This window comes from Rhinolophus hipposideros (assembly GCF_964194185.1).
Source record: "Rhinolophus hipposideros genome assembly, chromosome: 23".
Classification (NCBI taxonomy): Eukaryota; Metazoa; Chordata; class Mammalia; order Chiroptera; family Rhinolophidae; genus Rhinolophus; species Rhinolophus hipposideros.
In genome coordinates this window covers 13140601-13162131 of record NC_138069.1, presented here as the reverse complement: position 1 = coordinate 13162131, position 21531 = coordinate 13140601, and the positions used below count along the sequence as shown (strand labels likewise).

At 41.6% G+C, this 21531-nt stretch overlaps 1 protein-coding gene across 1 annotated transcript in view; it reads left to right on the top strand.

The window, feature by feature from the left end:
* The window catches only part of SPOCK1 (SPARC (osteonectin), cwcv and kazal like domains proteoglycan 1), a 472354-nt gene extending 452238 nt beyond the window's left edge, over positions 1 to 20116 (top strand). Inside the window, exons 8-11 of the mRNA XM_081035612.1 lie at positions 2369 to 2590; positions 7857 to 7919; positions 15957 to 16094; positions 16594 to 20116. Coding sequence (XP_080891738.1) covers positions 2369 to 2590; positions 7857 to 7919; positions 15957 to 16094; positions 16594 to 16784 — 614 coding nt within the window. The 3' untranslated portion in view covers positions 16785 to 20116. The remainder of the gene's footprint in view (positions 1 to 2368; positions 2591 to 7856; positions 7920 to 15956; positions 16095 to 16593) is intronic.
* Positions 20117 to 21531: the final 1415 nt, after the last annotated feature.

The window sequence follows — 21531 nt, the reverse complement described above, 5'->3', positions numbered from 1 at the left end:
GTAAGATGGTTTCTTTGTGTTGCTGCCAGGGCTTCCTTGGGAGTTTGCAGACAGTTAATTCACAGGTGGTCTGGAGAAACTGTTCCCGGGATGCCCCAGGAGCAGCTGGCCCCTTTCAGCAACCTTTCAGCAAAGAGCAGACTGATGTGCGGAGAGCTGCTCCCACAGCCTCCAGTCCCGGGAGGCCCTGCTGCAGACAGCTGGGCAGCCTGTGAAAGACCAGCCCTTGGCCAGAAGCGAACTGAGTCCCCGAAGAGGCTTTTAGGTTTGCTGTCCTGAAGCAACTGTAGTGAAAGTAACATAGAGGAGTGACGCTGGGTCAGCCCACAAGGCCAGAGGAGGGAGAGGCATGTTTGTCAGTCCAGGAGTTCCCTCCAAGTCCCACATGCGTGGGGCCAATCAGAAGGGCTGCTCTGTGCCCCCCGCCACCCCTTAGATATCAGATGCAGGTACCTCTTTTCTAGAACCTTCCAAATGGATGTGAAGTACACCCGACCGTTAGATTAGTGCCCAGTTCTTTATGGTGGTCAGTCAGCAGTAAACCCCTCTTTCCCATGTATTAAAATGTGAATACCCTATAAAACTGATGCACGTTACATAAACCATTCTGTATAAAAAAGTGTGGAGCCGTTTAGTGCCAGAGTAAGTGACCGTCCTTAGACCCTGAGGACACTATCGTCAGAGAGAGTGTTCAGTCGTGACCTTCAATCAAAGAAGAGGCTACACGATGTCCCTAGAGTCTCTCTTCTTGAAAAGGAGGATGTTCTAATATATGCTCTAAGATATCAAAATGAACCTATGTAACAATGGAAAGATTTTAAAGTCTGCAGGAGTGAACTTTGCAATAGCTAGAAAATTTCTCTCGACAAATACTTTTATTGAGAACTTCCTATGTGCCTGTGTTGGCTGAGGTGACTGAAGGGAAGAAGACAGTCTTTGCCTAGAGTCTAATAGCAGGCGTTTACAATAACCCGAAGCGTGGGTTTTACAGAAGCTCACGGGGAGGTCCTGTCCCAGCTTTACATGCTTCCGGACAGTGCAGACCCTTTGGTGGAGACACAGCTTTAAAAAGGGTGGGCACACTTTGCTGTGGCTTATGTTCCCCTAGCTAAGCAGGGGTTGGTGACACAGCAGAGGACCCCAATGACCATGATGCAGGGAGGTACCCCAGGAGGGGGCAGTCGGCTCTATCAGGACCCGTACTTGCAGTCACTGTGTCCCCTCCCCCGTGCACTGCCCCCCCCCTCAAACATGGCACCCTAGCCAAGGGGACGTCCTCAGGGCAGGAGGGTCATGCACGGGGCGAGGCAGAGACAGCCCTGGGGGGGGATGGAGGTCGTGCCCTTAGGGTTGGCCGCCTGGGTCGGCATCCCAGCTCCACAACTGTCAGACCCTGAGCAAGTCACTTAAGCCTTGAGAGCTCCCAGCATCATTTCACAGGACTGTTAGGAGGGCTCAGTGAAATAATCAAACATAAAGTGCTCAGAAGAGCGCCTTAAGACAAAAGTTCACTTTCGTCATCATTTTTCCCAGGAACATAAAGCCAGCCCTAGAAATCAAGCTTGTGGAGGAACCTGAAATTGAATGGTGCTTTGGATTCTGAGAGCAAGCCGAGTGTTGAGATTTGGCGCATGCCTTCTCGGGCTTTGGATACAGTAGACTCCATATCCCAAGTGTTAAGCACAGTGTTATTATTCGAGTACATACAGTTTCCATTGTGGAAACCAATAATTCTTTAAGAAAACTACTCCTACTCCTCCAGGGAAATAAGAAAGAAATTATTGGCTGAGTCAGTTTGGATTCCGTTTCATGTACCTCTTGAGGGGACTGCAGAAAAGAAGCTTGGGGACCCGAGGCAGGAACCTGGCTTGTTTTCCCATTAATGTTCAGACTTTTTGGGTTTAACAGTCCACTAGGATATAATCAGTGCTTCTGGATTGTGCCACATAGTTTCATTTTACTGCCATCCTTTTTACAGTTGTCTCTTTGTTTTGGTTTTTCCAATAATCTTTTTCCCCCTTAAATATAAAAGATAGTTTGCAGTCTTATCAGTTAGTCCCACAACTCACCATGTTTGCACTCTTCCTTTCAGGCATACCCTGTTTTAAGGATCAAGTACATGAAAACCCGTATTTACATCACAGATAAATTAGCATTGGGATTTATTCCCATTAGAACATATTTTCCTCAAACGCTGACTTCTTGCATTTTAAATTGTCTCATGTAGAAAGCAACAATGACATATTCTAGTAGAGTACCGCTGAGACCATACCCCTGGAGGGGGAGGTCCTGGGAGTGGGCCCTGGGCCTTCCTCGGGCAGGAGAGACCCAGCTTGGCGGCAGCTGACAAGTGCCTTTGTCTCGGCAGGGTTTGACACCAGCATCCTGCCCATCTGCAAGGACTCCCTAGGCTGGATGTTCAACAAGTTGGACATGAACTATGACCTCCTGCTTGACCACTCAGAGATCAATGCCATCTACCTGGATAAGTACGAACCCTGTATCAAGCCTCTCTTCAACTCTTGCGACTCCTTCAAGGATGGCAAGCTCTCAAACAACGAGTGGTGCTACTGTTTCCAGAAGCCTGGAGGTAAGAGAGTGGCGAGGTGGGGTCCAGGGCAGCTGTGCAGGGCAGGGAAGGACCACATGCCACATCCTGGGGAGGCAGGTAGAGATCAGTGGGCAGAAGGACACAGCTAGAGAAAAAAGCATTCATCCCATTTAATGGCAGACCCAAAAAAAAATGGCAGAAATATTCTCCGATCATATTTCCACTTTGAGCATGGTATATTAGAAAACCCAACAGCATAATCAAGGAGTCTGTTATTTCAGTCTTCCTTTTGGGAAAATCTCTAAACCATATTATGCCTCAGCCCTTTCATCTGTAAAATGGGTATAGAAACCTTTGCTACATAATTCCCATTGTCACATGGATTCTCCACGATCCCCTTTAGACCAAGCCTTTCTAGGGTAGCATGGGTTTATCCTGAGTGTCTTAGATAAGGATATTTTGGTTATAATTAAACTCTGGCTAAAAGAAAGAAGACAGAAAGATTTGAGGAATATATAGAAAGAATATAGGGCTTAGGTAACACAGCATCAGGAGAGGCAGCCTGCAGGTGTGCAGACAAGGGACTAGAAGACTCTCCAGAATCCAGAGGCAGGAGCTCTGAATCTCCCTGAGGGGCCTGGGTCCGGCTGTACTTCCCTTTGCCTCAGCTCCCTGGGGGGAGTGGGGAGGGTCCTACCTGTGGTGTACCACAGCTCACAGGACCAGCACAGACCAGTCCCAAGTCCCAGAAAGATCTGGTGCAGTGTGGGTCAGGGCTCCAGGATAACATACAGTAGGCTGTCAGAACCCACGCGCAGGAAAGGAACATAGCTACTAACATTAGAGCATCTAAATTGGGTACACAGGTGTGCGTGTTCAGACAGTGCACACACACACACACACACACACACAGCAGAAGATGTAGGCATCACGGAAGGGACATCCTTGAAAAGTGAGGACGTGCATGTTTATAGGATTAGAACATACAGTCCCAAAAGCAGAATCACTGGTCAGAAGGGCATATGCATTTTTAAATTTTAGCATTGTTTCCAATTTGTCCTCCAAGAGGTTGTAACATTGTAACAAGTAAACAAGAATACCTATTTTTCCATGGTCTTGTCAAACTTTGTGATCGTTTTCAAATCGAGGGAAATTATATTTCCTTATAGGCTTCATTTCATTTCTCTTATTCTGACTTAGGTTGAACATCTTTGTTTGAGACACTCTTAAGTCCCCTTTTCCTTGAAATGTCTAGTTTTCGTACACCTTTTTCTCTATCAGGTTGTTGTGTTCTTTTGTTTGTTTTTAATAGGCATTTTCTCTAAGGACCTTAGAACTGCTCTAGTCATACATATTGTAATCTCCCCCACCAATTTCAACTCTATTTTTGATAGAAAGAAAATTTTAAGATAGTCAAGTTTCTCCATCTTTTATTTTATGGTGTCTTAGACACCATAAAGCTTACAGTATGTTTTGCAAAGTATCTCCCACTTTAAGATAGTAAAGCAATTTTTTTTTGTGTTTTCTCTTCAGTACTTTTGGGGTTATTGTGTGTGTGTGTGTGTGTGTGTGTGTGTGTGTGTGTGTGTGTTTATTGCAATCTTGGATGACTTTAGATTCTTTAGATGGTCAAGTAGGGTCCCAGCCCCTAACCCCTCCCCAGAGATGGTTGTCAAGTTCTTCTGTCACTTGTCAACTAGTCATAATTAATCCATCTTTCTGCTTCCAATTGAAATGCTTCTCTATCATATATAAGATATATATCAGATATATGCATATCTGTCTATTCCTGGGTATTCTGTCCTATTAACCAAACTACTCAGAAATCGGTTCTAAACTGTTTAAGTTACAGTTGTTTTACAACATGTTTTAATATCTAGTGGTGCAACCCTCCCTTACCATTAATTTTTCAGAATTTTCCTGAATAGTCTTATATATTTTAACTTTTTGAGCTTTAGAGTTTATTTAATAAAAAAAATTCTTGTTGGTATTATTTTTAGAATCAGGCAAAATTAGATTAATCTAGCGAGAATTCATAGTTATGTAATATTGAATCTTTTCATTCCAGAATGGTATCTATTAACCAGTGGAGTTACATGTTTTGTTCTCACAGATAATATACTTCCTTTATGTTTACCGTTGTTGCCATTGTACATGAAATCGATGATTTCCCATTATCTTTCCTCACTGGTGGTTGTTTCAATATTAATTTTGTTCCCAGCCATCTTACTAAATCCCCATTTTGTTTAGTTATTCGGGTTGGTTTCCTTGGATTTTTCAGCTGTGCAATCATGTCTGTCATCTGCAAATAGTGATGATTTTTTTTCTTCCTTTGCAGTTTCTGTACCTCATTTCCTTCTCTTTTCTAATCACATCAGCTCGTCCCTCCAAATTGATGCTCAATAACAGCTATTTTTTTTTTTTTTTTTACTTCAGTAGACATGCTTGTAGTGGATCAGCAGTAAGCTTACTGATAGCTTCGGGCTGGAGTTCATGTAACGCTCGTGACTTTAGTCAGGGTTCAAGTTCAGCCTGAGTGAAGCCTCAGTGTGACTGCTTCCCATGCACAGGTAATGCCCTGACAGTGAGGCTACAGCCTTAACCAAAAGGCAGAGCTGGCCACCTGGGGGGGTTTCTGGGTAGGCTGCCCCTTCAGCAACCGCTGAAGAAAGCCAAGACCCCACCTATGGCAGGACATGGCATGCAGGAGGAGTTGAACAAGGTCATTTGTTGTGGTTCTCTTTCTGTTTGTTTCTCACTTTGTGTATGTCTCCCATTTTCTTAAGTTAGTTTCTTTATTTTTTTGTTAGGTTCCTACCACCTCCGTCCCTAACCCAATTCTGGGATTTTTATTTTACTTCCACATTTCATTATGATTTCCTGTTTATTAAGGTATGTACTTGAGGCTAAATTATTTTTCCAAAGTAATTTTTTAACTATAGACCACAGGTATTGATATCTGGTATTTTTATTATGTTAATTTGTAGATAATGCTACAGTTAAGACTCTGTGTGCCTCTACGATGTGCACGTTTAAACTTTTCATGTGGTAGGATGATTTGTTGGCTGCTTTTGATATTATTCTCTTTAGTTTTGTAGCTAAGTTTGAGTTTAGGTTTTTGTTTTTTGTTTTTCCAAAAACATCATCAGAATTCTATTCTTTGAATCAGTCCTTGAATATTTGAAAATATATTTTCTTTATACCCAAAAGATGCTAAGTATAAGCTTTCTGGAGTCAGTTTCTGTTCTGGATATCTTTCAAAAATATTATTCTCCTAGCATTGGGTGTAAATATAGAGTGATGTTAACCCGTATTAATTTTTCTTTCCTTTTTATTGGTGGTGTAACCATTTGGCTGGAAGCCAAAAGGATTCTTTACCTTTTAAAGGTACAGATTTCCTAGGACATTTTCTTAGTGTTTCTCAGTTTGTATCACTTTTTCTTGAGATACCGTCTTTTGAGCTCTAGCAGTAAAACTTTATTCCATTTGATTAGTCTCTTCTCAGGATGATCGGGTTTTGTAGCTTCAGACGTGAGCCTTCATGTCTTTAATTGCTTAATTTTCTTTCTATGTCATTTTTATCCTTGAGCCTTTGTGTCTGTGCCTTCAACTCTAGTCTTACACAGTTGTTTTTCATTAGAGTCCTTGACTACTTAGAGAAATCTTTGGTAATTATTTTCATCTGCTCAGCAGAAAACATTTTTCTGTTATGAATTCTTCATCTGGAGTTTTGTCTTGTTCGTTCCTCTGGTTTTCTTGCAGCAATTTTTAGTAGGTCTCAGTCTGATTTATTTTTCCTTATCTTTCAATAAGCAGAGTTTTAAAAATTAGTGTAGGACAGTTTGAAGGAGGGGACTGATAATTTAGAAACTTGTTTCAAAGAAAACTGAGACAGTGTTTTATATGTGAATGACTGATTTTTCCTTGTCTTCTGGAACAGCCTTCTGAATGCCTAGTTTCTTCTCTGTATTTCTGTACAGTTACAAAGATAAGCATTTCCATTTGCAAAACAGGAATAATACGGGTACCTACTGAATATGGTTGTTGTAAAGATTAAACTAAGATGTAAAGTTCTAGCACACTGGTACATTCTTAGAATTCAATAAATGTTCATTATTTGTCATCGTAAATACTACCCTTAATCATCAAAGATGGAACTTGTTTTCCCTTCTCTTTGTTGTTTTCAGTTGGTAGCTTAAACCAAGAAATCAACAAAAGGCATTTTACAACCAGTTTCTCTCAAGGAACAGGCAGCAAGACCAGGTGGCACTGGGAGATCCACAGGGTAGGAGATGTAAATGGGTGTATAGGTACTTATGCTGCCTCTGGAGATGCATGTGTGGGGTCTGCAGAAAGTAAGTGCCCTGAGGATTAGAACATCTGTGTCTGTGGAGGACCCTGAGCAAATAGCACAGCCTCCCAGAGCCACAGGAGCTGCAAAAGCAAGTCATGGTAAGATTCAAGAACGAGCGAGGTCACCTTTCTTTTTGCCTGTAATGGAAGTAAGTTCTTCTCTTGGGAGGTAAAAGAGAACCACACACTTTTATATGCCCCACTTAACCACGTGGCTCCCACCATGTCAGTCCTGCATTGAGAACTGACAGTTTTGTGCTCATTCATAACATAATGGGGGACTCAGAACATGAGAGAGATAAAGAAGCTTGCCCAGGGCATTCAGCTATGAGGTGGCAGAGCCTAGAGGTAAGGCCTCACAATTCTATACACACTCTCTAGATCCCTTGTATATCTTCATAGCTGGTTCCTTGAAGTCTGTGTTTTGCTTTCCCTGATAATGAGCCAGAAGGTTTCAAGTAGCAATTCTAATCCTGTTTCTCTCCTACAGAAAGACATGGTGGCATAGATTAAGTATTTGTCACCTTCCCGCTGGTTAGTTGGTCTATGGATTCAGAACCCTTACTTATTAGTAGGTAAGCTTACTGCTGTAAGCTTGGGTCCTGGTTCTCAGCTCATGGAAATCTTAGCTAATTATTTACTTCCTTCTATAAAGGAAAAAGCAAACCACCTATTAGACACCTGCTATTTGCTTGTGTTGATGGTGGGAAGAAAAACTCCTGTACAATGCAAATAGCCCCCAAATACTATTTTAAGTACCTCATAGTACAAGTTGTTATTTTAATTAGTAACACTAATGGCTTGAATTTGTTTTGCCACGTAGTAACAGCATATGGAGTAATTCTACTCCCAGGTGTGTCATTGTCTACATTTCACATTAAGAGTGAAGCCAATCATTAGAGATTATATCTCATACCATCTGGAAACTGACTTTCATAAATTATTTTTTTAGGTCTCCCTTGCCAGAATGAAATGAACAGGATTCAGAAGCTGAGCAAAGGGAAAAGCCTGTTGGGTAAGTACAATTTCTTGCCACTCATTTAAACACCTAATTAAACCATGTCTCTTGTAACACTGAATGCAGCAATGGTTACTCAGTTAGGGACCAGTGTTTCATGAGAGACATGCCTCACTTTACTCCCGACAGGCAGCTGGTAATATGCCACCGTCAGCGGGACACACTCTGAGGATGATTTAGTTGATTGAGAACTAGCAAGAGGAGAGGTCAGCCCAGGACTGGTGGACAAGTCCCAGAGGGCTGGCATCTCCTCCCTGGTCTTTGGCTCCAACGAATCTTTGCTTTTTCTTCTTTCAAGTACAGCCATTGACTGGAACTCTCAAGTGTCCCTCCAACTCTAAAACTATGACACTTATAAATTATAAAACGTCTTGTATTCCCCAGATCAGGTTGTCCATTCAGGGAGACAGATGAGCTGTACTCCCTTCTAAATCTATCAGAGATAGGATTCAAGGACGTGATTCTATTTACTTGACTGAAATGGGCAAGTTCCCTTGTCAGATGGAGGTGAGTCTGTGAACTCTGACGATATCTCCTCTTAATTTTGGGGTCACCTCAGAGTGCATACTCCTTCTACTTTGGAAAATGACTCATTTCAGTGGCTTGCCTCAGACTTTCAACATCTGACAACACTCTGTTAAACTCAGAAAGGACTCCAAAGCTGTGAATTTGACCAGCCTAGGTTCTGCTCCTCTGTAAAAAGATACGAGGCCTTTTTCTGATCTGAAGCCAATTGGCTAGATCTCTCTTCCATCGACCTTTCCAGGGCGAGGACTTGTGCCTACAGATCTGAGCCCTCTGTGGGGCAGGTTATGTTGGGTTTGAGTGATGTGTCTAAGGTCCACAGGTAGTTACAGTAGAACTAGTATAATGCTATTTTTTTAAAAATTGTTTCCATTGGTTATGGGTATCTTCTTGCTGCTTCATTAACTGACAATGAATGAGACATTTATAAGGTATGTGGTCTGAGAGAAAATGTTTGTTTTTTCAGATCACACGAATGAAAGGCCTACCTCTGTCCTAGCAGGACTCTTACCTTAGCACATCTCCCCATAGATGGAGCTTACTCTTGGCTGACTCACAAAAATACGATTGATCGGCTTATAAATTATTTTTCAGATGGTGAAATCTAATACATGTGTATTCAGGGGCATTGCCATTAAAAACTAAACAACACAACAAATTACAGACAGTTTATGATGCTGCCTACTTAGAAAAAGTGGTAATCCCCTGGCATTATAACTCTAGAGCAGCACCTGCTGCTTACCAACTTGGGGTTCAGCCTAATATGTTTTTGTTTATTAAGTGCTACTGTTTTCCAACTGCAGCTCAAGGATGAGGATCCACATTTCCTCACATCTCTACTTGTTCTCCTTTGCAGATCTTGTGTGCGAATCTGTTTCTATTAAGTTGGTGCAAACTTAATTGCAGTTTAAAAGATTAAAAACAATTTCAAAAACTGTAATTACTTTTGCACCAACCTAATAGATCTCTCTGCCTTCTGGTTATTGAAAGCATCTCCTTTTCCTTCTCTGAAGATGAGGGGTGCTGAGCCCCTAAGTTATAGAGTATGGGCACCACCGCTGCAATTGTGGCACCAGCAGACTTGCCTACCACTTAGGAATGGTTTTCTGGGGGTACCTTCCTATCCTGATCTCAGAGCCTGGTCATCTTGGAATAGCCAGGATTGCTCAGTGTTTATAGTTTTTAGAATCACCTGGAATCAGGTTAAATTCAAATTCAAAATCTCTGTCTAGGAGCAAATGGGTGGCTCAGTTGGTTAGAGCTTGAGCTCTGGGCTACAGGGCTGTCGGTTCGATTCCCACATGGGCCAGTGAGCTGCGCCCTCCACAACTAGAATGGAGTCGATGAGCTGCTGCTGAGCTTCTGGATGCCCGGATGGCTCAATTGGTTGGAGCGCGTCCTCTCAACCACAGTGTGGCTGGTTCAACTCCCACAAGGGAGGATGGTGGGCTGCGCCCCCTGCAACTAAGATTGAACACGGCACCTTGAGCTGAGCTGCTGCTGAGCTCCCAGATGGCTCAGTTGGTTGGAGCGCATCCTCTCAACCACAAGGTTGCCAGTTCGACTGCTGTAAGGGATGGTGGGCTGGGCCCCCTGCAACTAACAACAGCGACTGGACCTGGAGCTGAGCTGCGCCCTCCACAACTAAGACTGAAAGGACAACAACTTGACTGTGAAGGAGCAGATGAGTCCTGGGTAAAACACACTACTGTTCCCCAATGAAAAATCCTGGAAATACACACTGTTCCCCAATAAAGTCCTGTTCCCCTTCTCCAATTAAAAAAAAAATGTCTCCCATGCCACCCTTCTTTCTGGGGTCTATGCCATGAAATAAAAGGTAAATTCAAAATCAGTTATACTCACAAAGTTAGGGAGTAGAAAGCCACAGTAATACGCAGAAACCTCTGTCTTCACTGGGTTAGACACTGTTGTTTACTCAGCTCACACTCAGAATTCCCTGTGAATATGAGTACACAGTCATGAAACAGACACCGTAAGAAAAATGAAAACTGTAATAAATAAAGATTACCTGCTTTAAATGAGTTAAATGAGAACCAGATGAGCAACACTGATTTAAGAAGAGAAAATATCTTTAAAGTGTGAAGAGGAAATCACTTTGAACCTAGCACGTCAAATAGATCCCAGTGAGCATTCAAATGTGATGACAGATATTCTCAAGCCAGGGATGCAGTAAACTTACTAACCCCAGACTTACTAAAGGATTTACTCTACAGATGATAAATGAGCCCAGAAGGGATTAATTGTGAAAAAAAGACACACTGCTAAATCTCTAAATAAATATGTCCTATAACAATGTTTTGATAGTAAGCTGAAATTGCAGACCGTTGGGGACAATGAGAAAATGTGTTAAATTTCTGGTTTATTCAGGCAGAAAACATAGATTAACTTTAGATCTTATTAGGAAAAATATGCTTCTTAGTGGAAAATTTAAATAGCAACAAGAATATGAGATATAGAATATGTAGTTTTTAAACCTCTAGAAGAAAAACATGGCATAAAGAAAACATGATAGGAAACATGATAATTTCAACAAATGGCAGGAAAGAGGGGAATAGAAAGCACAAAATAGAGCAGTAGAAATAAGAGCAAGCATATCTGTAATTATAATAAATGTGACTGGGTCTAACTTATTAGATACTATCAACTGGTATTTTTAAAGTGAGTCACATAGAAAACAATTATGTAGAAACTTTAAAAGATAGCAAAGACTTATTTTCATTATGGATTCTAAAAACAAAGACAATATCATCTGGCTGAAATTTCCCTGTACCATATTATATCATAAATTGGTGTATACAGAAGAACTAAACATATAATTAATTAGCATTTATACGTGTGTATTCCTGTAAGCATATAACATCCAGTCTTTTCAAACACACATGAAATATTTGCTGTGGATTATGCTACAAAAGAAAACTCAACAAATTTCAAAAAACAATCAGATCAAATTCACTCGCTACAACACAAGTAGAAGTCAAATAATAGATTGCCAAATTTTTATAAATAATTAGTCAGAGATGAAATAAAAACCACAAAACGCTATGAAAGCACTGTGTACCAAAATGATTAAGACAGAAGCAGAAAACAATGACATAGATAAACCTTTGGCCCAAATACTTTCATGAATTTAAAAGTGGGGTGAAACCTCAGATATAGGAGAATACTGTACACTTTGGGTTCTCCAACTTCAGCCTGCATCACAATCACTTGAAGAGTTTTTTAAAGCAGTTTGTTGGGTCCTACTCTTAAAGTTTCTGATTCAGTAGGTCTGCATGAGGGGCCAAGAATTTGCTTTTCTAAGATGTTTCCAGCTGCTGGTCCTGTATGAACACTTTAGAACCATTGCTATAAACCAATTTATAGCAATCATGAAAAACTAGTTGAAATGGATACTGAGTTAGCACATTTGGGTCACAAAGAACCAGAAGAACCAACTAGATTTAAAAAAAATATATCATGAAATTATTTTAAATCAAATGCTACTCTCAGTAGGCACCAGGCCCAAGATATTTTTCTGGGTGAATCCTTCATGGAAGTGATTCTAATTTTATACAAAAAGTATCGAATATAGAAAAAGATAGAAAAATACTTGACTCATTTTATGAATTAATTGCTTATGCCTCTATCACTTAGTAACACAGATGCAGAAAGATTAGCAAATCAGATCAGTAGTATTCCAATAACAATGTATCATGGCCAAGTAGTATATTTATTCCAGGAAAGCAAAGACATACATTTTTTTTAATTGAACGACTGGTAAGTCATCTCATTAAAAGTAAATAAAGGATAAACATAAAAGTATGTAAATGATAAAAAAATAACATGATTTTACCAATTGTTAAAAATATTATTGAATCAAGAGGAAATAGAAAATATGAACAGACCAATTACTGGTAAGGAGATTGAAGCAGTAATCAAAAATCTCCCAAAGAGGGGCAGCCGGATGGCTCGGTTGGTTAGAGCACAAGCTCTCAACAAAACGTTTGCCGGTTCAATTCCCACATGGGATGGTGGGCTGTGCCCCTTGCAACCAAAGATTGAAAATGGCAACTGGACTTGGAACTTAACTGAGCCCTCCACAACAACTTGGAGGTGATGAGCCCTGGAGAAACACACTGTTCCCCAATAAAATACTAAAACAAAAATCTCCCAAAGAAGAAAAGCTCAGGAACAGATAGTAGATGGCTTCACTGGTGAATTTTACCAAACATTTAAGGAAAAATCAACACCAATCCTTCTTAAACTCTTCCACAAAAAATCGAAGAGGAGGGAACACTCCCAAATTCATTTTACAAGACCAGCCTGCCACCAAAGCCAGAAAAAAAAAACACTGTAAGTACAGGCTGATATCCCTGATGAATATAGATGCAAAAATCTCCAATAAAATACTAGAAAACTAAATTCAACATTTGTTCATGATAAACACAACAAATTAGGTATAGAAGAACATACCTCAGATAATAAGGGCCACATATGACAAGCCCACAGCTCACATCATGCTCAATGGGGAAAGGTTGAAATCGTTTTCTCTAATATTAGGAACAGGACAAGGGTGCCCACTCCCATCACTCCCATTCAACCTACTCATGGAAATACTCGACAGAACAATTAAGCAAAAAATGAATAAATAGAAGGCATCAGGATTGGAAAGAAAGAAGTAACATTGTTTGTATTTGCAGATGACATGATTTTACATATAGAAAATCCTAAAGACTCCACCAAAAACTGTTAGCTCTAATCAACCAATTCAGTAAATTGGCAGGGTGAAAAGTTAGCATGCAAAAATCAGTAGCATTTCTATATACTAACAACAAATTATCTGAAAAAGGAATGAAATGATCCACTTACAATAGCATGAAAAACAAAATACTTAAGAATAAATTTACCGAGGAGGCAAAAGAGCCTTACCCTGAAAACCATATGACATTAATGAAAGAAATGAAAGAAGACACAAATACATGAAAAGGTATCTTCATGTATTTGTGCCTTCTGGATCAGAATAATTAATAATGTTAAAATGTCCATACTATGAGAGTAAGGGGGATCAAATATATGGTGATGGAAGGAGAACTGAGTGTGGTTGGTGAACACACAGTGGGATCTATAGATGATGTATTACAGAATTGTACACCTGAAATCTATGTAATTTCACTAACAATTGTCACCCCAAAAATTTTTTTAAAACAAGAAAAAAATTTACAGATTAAAAAAAAAGTCTCTACTACCCAAAGCCATCTATAGAGTCAACACAATCCCTATCAAGAGTCCAGTGGCATTTTGTACAGTCGAAAAAGACAATCCTGACATTTTTATGGAACCACAAAATATCCCAACAGCCAAAACAATCCTGAGAAAGAAGAACAAAGCAGGAAGCACCACATATCCTGGTTTCAAGCTATATTATAAAGCTATGGTACTGACGTAAAGGCAGACTCATAGACCAGTGGAACAGAACAGGACTAATGGCCCAGAAAACTCCATGGAGAAAAGACAGTGTGTTCAAGAGAGGGTGCTGGAAAAATTAGAAATTAGATATTTACATGTAAAAGAATGAAACTAGAACTCTATCTTGTATCACTCACAAAAATTAACTCAAAATGATCTAAAGACTTAAATGTGAGTCCTGAAACCATGAGACTCCTAGAAGAAAACAAAAATAAAGCTTCTTGACTTGGGTCTTGGCCAGTGATTAAACACGTGGGGCTATATCAGACTAAAAAGCTTCTGCACAGAAAAAGAAATGATCAACAAAGTGAAAAGACAACCTATGGAATGGGAAAAAAATCTATGCAAACCATATGTCAGATAAGGGGTTAATATCCAAAATATATAAAGAACTCATACAACTCAATAGCAAAAATCATTATCATTATCATTCACTTAAAAAATGGGCAAAGGACCTGAAAAGATATTTTTTTTTGCACAGAAGACATACAAATGGCCAACAGGTACATGAAAATGTGTTCAACACCACTAATCATCAGGGGCGTGCAAGTCAAAACCACAGTGAGAGCACCTCATGCCTGTTAGAATGGCTCTCATCAAAAAGATGACAAAAACTCATAGACACAGAGAATAGTTTAGTGGTTATCAGAGAGTAAGGGAGGTGGGGGGAGGGAGATGAGGGTAAGGGGGATCAAATATATGGTGATGGAAGGAGAACTGACTCTGGGTGGTGAACACACAATGGGATTTATAGATGGTGTAATACAGAATTGTACACCTGAAATCTATGTAATTTCACTAACCATTGTCACCCCAATAAATTTAAATAAATAAATAAAAAGATAACATGCTGGTGGTGATGTAGAGAAAAGCAAACTCTGGTGCACTGTTTGGTGGGAATGTAAACCATTGCGGCCTCTGTGGGAAACAGTATGGAGGTTCCTCAAAAAATTAAAAAGAGAACTACATGATCCAGCAATTCCACTTCTGGTTATTTATCTGAAGAAAATCAAAACACCAACTCAAACGGATATCTGCATCCCCATGTTTACTCCTGTATTACTTACAATAGCCAAGATATGGAAACAACCAAGTGTCCATCGACTGCGGGATAGATAAAGCATTTGTGAGGTGTGCGTGTGCGTGTGTGTGTCTCTCCAAAGGACTATTACTCAGCCATAAAAACAGAAAATGCTGCTAATTGCAACCATGTGGAATGGAGCTAGAGGGCATTATGCTAAGTGAAATAAGTCACAGAAAGACAAATACTGTACGATCTCACTTGTATGTGGAATCTTAAATTAAAAAAACAAAAAACAAGTTCATAGAAAAAGCGATCAGCTTTGTGGTTACCAGAGGCAGGGGAGGGGTGTCAAAAAGTACACATTTCCAGTTACAAGAGAAATAAGTACGAGGGATGTAACGTATAGCACGATGACTGTAATTAATACCGCTGTGAGGCATTTATCTCCAAGGGTATTCATCACAAGGAAAACTCGTTTCCTTTTTTTGTATCTATATGAGATGATAGGTGTTAACTAAACCTACTGTGTGATCATGTATATGTGTGATCACACCTAGTGTGTTATCGTTTCACTATGTAACAGGGGTGCCCCCAAACTGTATCCACATGACTTGTATTCATCTTTTGTTATTGGCCTATGTTGAGTATTACAATGTTAATAGTTGTTTCCTTTCTTAAAACGTGCGTACATTTGTTTGGTATCCTGTGTATCTAAGCTGAGTCGTTATACTGTGCTCCTTAAATTTAATGCAGTGCTGTGTGTTAATAAAACTAGAAAAAAAATGAAAGTTATCAGTAAGAGTAGTACTCTTTCATGATTTAAAGAGAAAACAAACGCATCAAAGAAGGAATAGAGGACTCCTGTCCAACCTCGAGCGAGTCCTAGGGCCGTGTCATCTTACTGATCGCCAATCACTCCATTGTGTCCTGTGAGTCCTTCAGCCAACACCCTCTGACGTGTGGCCCCTTCCGTGTCTCGGCAGGCAGTGATGGTGTCTCTGTACTTCTGCTTCCCCTAGGAGCATTCATACCTCGCTGTAATGAGGAGGGCTATTACAAAGCCACGCAGTGCCATGGCAGTACGGGGCAGTGCTGGTGTGTGGATAAATACGGGAACGAGCTCGCTGGCTCCAGGAAGCAGGGCGCTGTGAGCTGTGGTGAGTGTGGCCTTCTGTGGCAGCCCCACGATGACCTCGAGGAGCTGTCAGTCCTCACGTGTTAGCATGTGAGGAGGAGAATTTCGGAAGGTGCCTGTGGTCCACAGTGAGTTCACGACAGAAATCCCCTGAGGTGATGAACAGCTAGCTCGTCCAGCGGCAGGAGCACACCACGACCGCCGTGCTGGACGGCAGTTTCTGACAGGCAGGAACTGCTGCCGGCCAAGGGCCACTGAGCTGCCTTCACTTCTCAGTTGGGATAATAAACCTCCCATGAAGGTAGAAGCACCTCAAGAATTCTGGGGTTCCTATCTGAACAAAGCTCAGGGTCCATGCCATGTAGACTAACCCCGCTGGACAAGGATTCTCCCACATTTGGAAAGTCAAGTGCATGGCTTTGCCCTGTGCTTAGGTCCCATGCAAGGGGGACCCCTGCCAGGGCTCACGAAGTATAAACAGAAACTAACCTCAAATCTATTCTTCCTTCTTAACGTTTCAGAAGAGGAACAGGAGACCTCAGGAGATTTTGGCAGTGGCGGCTCAGTGGTCCTGCTGGATGACCTAGAGGACGAACGGGAGCTGGGACCAAAGGACAGACTGGGGAAGCTGAGGGTGCACACCCGGGCAGTGACGGAGGACGACGAGGATGAGGACGATGACAAAGAGGATGAGGTCGGGTACATATGGTAGTCCCCACCAGGAAGAGGACACAAGGGTGGCACACAATTGCAAGTCACTTCCTGTTCCTGCATTTGTATCTAAGACTCCACGGCACCAAGGTCTCTTCTCCATTGTTGCTCTCTCTACCCGACCTAAGGTTTGGGAACAAGTCCTTGTTCCCAGAGCATTCTGATTTTGCATACGGTCGTGTGGGAAGAAAGGTGTTGTGTTGTGTTTTGTTTTTAGACAGGGGGATGGCTGGCTGAATTAGAGCCTCCTTCCCTCCCATGAGACGTGTGCAACGAGCATGTGATGTGTGTGGGATTCTGACAGTGCAGGGAGCCCCGCCCTCTAAATGTCAAAGACCCTTTTTTGACTACCCACTCTGGTGGTTATTACAGCATGGTTCCCAGCCTCACGGTGTCTCAGTGCTTTTCTTGTGTCTTGTAAATGTTGTGGAAAACACACCACACTGTACTCTAGTCCCTTTGCTCCCCACCACCCCTGGTGTTTATTATTAAAAGTTAGTTATTCACATCACTATATCTGGCTTCCTGCAAACAACAGCCTTAATTCAATCCAGAATCCCTTCGGGCAACTGATTTTCTTTCTTAAAAAAACGGCGTCTGGATGCTTCTCTCTGTACACGCATAAAAATGTATATATGTACAGAAGAGACTGTGTGTATGCAAGGTGCACACACCTCTCCGAAAACCTGTTTGGGTACCTATTAAAAACTCATCGGAAAAACAATGATAAGTTTATCAGCTTGTCCAGACCTGGATCACAATTTCTCGAACACAAAATTTGTATCAAGTCCTTTTTTGCACTAACAGGTGGCACTTGCAGCCTGCAGGTGGAGGGGGTTCCTTCTCTGTGCAACGGCAGAGTTATGGAAGCCTCTGGGGTCGGGATGAGCCTCTGTCTGCCTAAATGACTTTGCTCCCACAAGCCATGCGACTCCCACGTGGGCAGCTTCACAAGCCATCTCTTTCATTTCAGCTCAAAGCCCCCCGTGGGCTGAAGCAGTCCTATCCTCCGCAGGTCCCTTCCCCTCCTACCTATTCAAGGGCTCTTTCTAAGGCATGTACACATACCCCCTGCTCGCCGAGAGCTAGGTACCACGCTGTTCCTTAGGAGAAGGAAATGCAGGATTCTGAACTCAAGCTTTTGCTTTGGCCCACTTGCTATCTGCCAACCACGATGAGGGTACAACAACAGCGCAGACTTTATACCACTCGTCATCTGTAAAGAATCCCAGGGGGAGGCCTAGGAAGGGCCCCATAGCAGCACGTGGAAGCTAGGGTTGGATTAGTAAGAGCTCCTCCTGTCCCCATGCCCTCACCCACACCAGTGTCCCGATACGAATGAAGAAAGTGCTTCACCATTTGTGTTTCTTTTCCCTAAGTATTGTTAGAGTCCATCTCCAAATTCGGTGGGGTTTTCATCTCTGTAGTCTTTAGGATTTCTTTCCCTATCAAGCTGGCCCAGATACAAGGACAAGTACCAAAGAGTAGTCTTCCAAGTGGTCCCGTTTAGTTCAGCGCTGGCCCTTAAGCTCCTGTCCCACACGGTTTCCACCTGCCCGGATGCCCTACTCAGCCACCCAGCCAGGCCCTCTGGCCCACATGGGTTTTTCTTCCCTACTCCATGAGCTCCAGCCAGTCCACGAGAAGACCACATAAACTCAGGCAAAACATATATTCAGCCAAACCACGATTTCAGTGGCAGCTGACCGACCCTCCACCCCAAATGACCATTTCTTTGTACTTTACCAGCCTGCCTCAAACTAGCATTTTCCAATTCTTGCATTGGCTGGACAAAGAGGCACTGTCCCCAGAGTTAGTCTCAGATGGGAAACGAACATGCTTGACGTAGCAAATTCCTTAGGCCCGACAGACACGAGTACCACCAGGACCCTAGGTGTAGGGAGACCACGGGCAAACTCTGCATTGGGATCTCAACTCCATCACCTCTGCTTTCATATTGTTTTCCTAACTTGCACAGAATTTTTGAGATCATAATTTAGAAAACAGGTGCTTAATTGCAGCTAAATTATAATGGAGTATATAAAAGAATCAAGACATTAAAAAATAAAATCTCAGTTTAGACCCTCAAAGAAAACCACTGCTACTATCTCCTCCGAGCCTGGAAAAATGCACAAAAGAACAAATTTAAATTGACACATTGATTTCACTTAGAGAAACTTCTGGGAACAGAGTGAACCACTGATTTTAATTTGCCTAATTATCTTATGACAAGTGTCAAATTAAGATGACACTTAAAAATCCTTAGCATTAACTCAATGATGGAGAAGAGTGCTCAGGAGTCAATTCCCAGGAAGGTAATGAGATGCTCATTTTTCAGAGATAGTCCAAGAATATATATTGGATTCGTTAAAATAGTAAATAAAAAGCCCTCCTACGACCAGAACCCCAAACCAATGGAGCAACATTAACACCACTTTTCATGCCTCACTTTGGCATGACAGTGTTTGATTTGTTACAGGTCTTCAATACTTTTCACTTGTGAAAAGTACTAAAGATTAGATTTTTTTAGTTACTTTAGCCTTAGAAGTAGAATTTTTTGTTTTCCTCCTTTTGGCAGGAGTCCTTTAGCTAGTGACAAGGTATACATAAAAATTGTATTTAAAAAACTGCTTCAGTAATAATCCATTCCTGTGTTTGCAACAGGTATCGAGTTGAATCCTCACTAACCCACTTTTGGAAACTCCTTAGTGAATAGTTTTATTCTTATTCCATAAATGCTTCTTTTATTTAATATCATTTCCTTCGCATCCAACTTAAATCCCAGAATTTTCTCCCACCATGGTTAGTTGTTGGCCATATTAATGTCTTTTTGTTTCCACAAATATTCTAGGCATGGAAATACCTTAATACTGAATTGGAGGTTTTGTATCAGTTTCCCCTTCTTGAATCCCACTTTCCCGGGCCCAGCACTGAATGACAACGTGTCTGTCCAGGTCTGCCCCTCTGCTTTTCCCAGGATGCCATTCACATTTGTTTTTTTACCTGGACCACATTGTACAGTAACATCCAAGAGCCCTTTCTACAGTGGGTGGTTTTGGTCTTTTTATACCTTTTTCTCAAAGTCACTGATTGTTTGTCCCTGTTCAATGTGTAGCATTGTAATGAGAGCCCACCAAATCCTGAGTGTCAGTTCGTTGTCCCTATTGTAGATGAAATAGTGAAGTAGAAAAACCTAGTGAATTCTGAATGCTTTTCCACGTAGACATATCTGGAATGTGAACACGACTTTTTGGTTAATAGTAATTGCTTAACTGTAGTCCTGAGTAGGTGCATTTTTGTCTGTCTCAATAAATTTTAATTTGTCTGCAACAACGGGGTGTTTGTGTTTTGTTAGGTGGGATGGGAACTCACCAGGCCATGTGCACACATGGTCTCTGGAGAGCAGTATGAACCGACACAGGGTGTAGCCAACGCATGCCCCGCTGTCAAGGCTTCTGTATCTGGGAGGGAGGGCCTGCCCCAGCCCCTCCCGGAGGACTCGGGCCTGCGCATGCCCTGCACCCACTCAGCCTAGAGCCATATCACCTGACCCTTCTTTTTTCCTGCTTTCCTCTCTCTCGGGCTTCAACTTCCCTACTTCGTCCTTACCTATCAGACTTCACTGTTGTCATCCGCTGACAACCTTAAGCTTTTTCAATTCTGCCTCTTCCTTTCCTCCCCAGTCAGTTATTCTCCAATTCTCCTGGGAAAACAACAACAACAACAACAACAACAAACAAAAACAAACAACCTCTCTCCTTTACAGGGACTCTGAGTTCTCCTAAGTTCATGGATCAACATACCAGATGCTTGTCAAGTATCACAAAGCATCCACACTGGAGCAGGAATGATTTCCTTTCCACCTTTATGCACATTTAGGCCAGTGTGTCTATGACTTAATTATACCCTGAGTGAGTAATTTCACCACAGGCTGAGGTAGAAACTATCTTATGAATAATTCAATTCCTTTACCCCATGGACTGTATTTTACAGACAATCCACGGTCTGACAGTTCAAGGAATGGTGCTTCATAAATCCACAAACTAACATCAGGAGAACAACGGCCAATCTGAAGCCTCCGGAGTAGTTGCAGGGCACAATAAAGAGAAGTTGGCCTTTGTGAACTCACCCCAAATTCCTCCCAAACCAGCGCAGGTGTGCAGGTCGAACATCACATGTCTCAAGCTGAGGCTTCACGGATACTGTTTTGGTCCATTAAAGGCCAGGACCCAAGGACAGAGACCTGGGAGCTAGTTCTCCAGTTTTAAATGTACTGTGTAAGCAGAGAGGGCACAGCACCTTTTCACAACTCTTAGTCAGTTGTTAAGATTTTTGTTGACAAATTGGTTCAAGGAAAGGGAAAGATTTTGAAATGTATTCACTCAATAAGCCTTTACAGATTTTATTAGATTTGTAGAGTTATAGATTATATGTTAGATGGATGAATGCCACCATGGGCAGAGCCCTCTCCTCCATTCAGTTCTAGGAACATAAATGAGAATAAAAGCAGGTGCTTGCTCTGTAAAGTTATTGTCTCCTTGAAAAGAAGACAAATAAATGATTGTTACAATAGAAGTGGATGGACGTCATCATCAACACCAATGACTCCTGCAGCTTTGTTACAGGCAAGGCTGTGACAAGGTTCCTTTTATCTAGCATTCCCCGGGTTTCCTCCTACCTCTCTGACCAGTCCTTTTAGGTCTCTTGAATATCCTTTCGTTCACTCACTTTTGTTAATATTGCTGTTC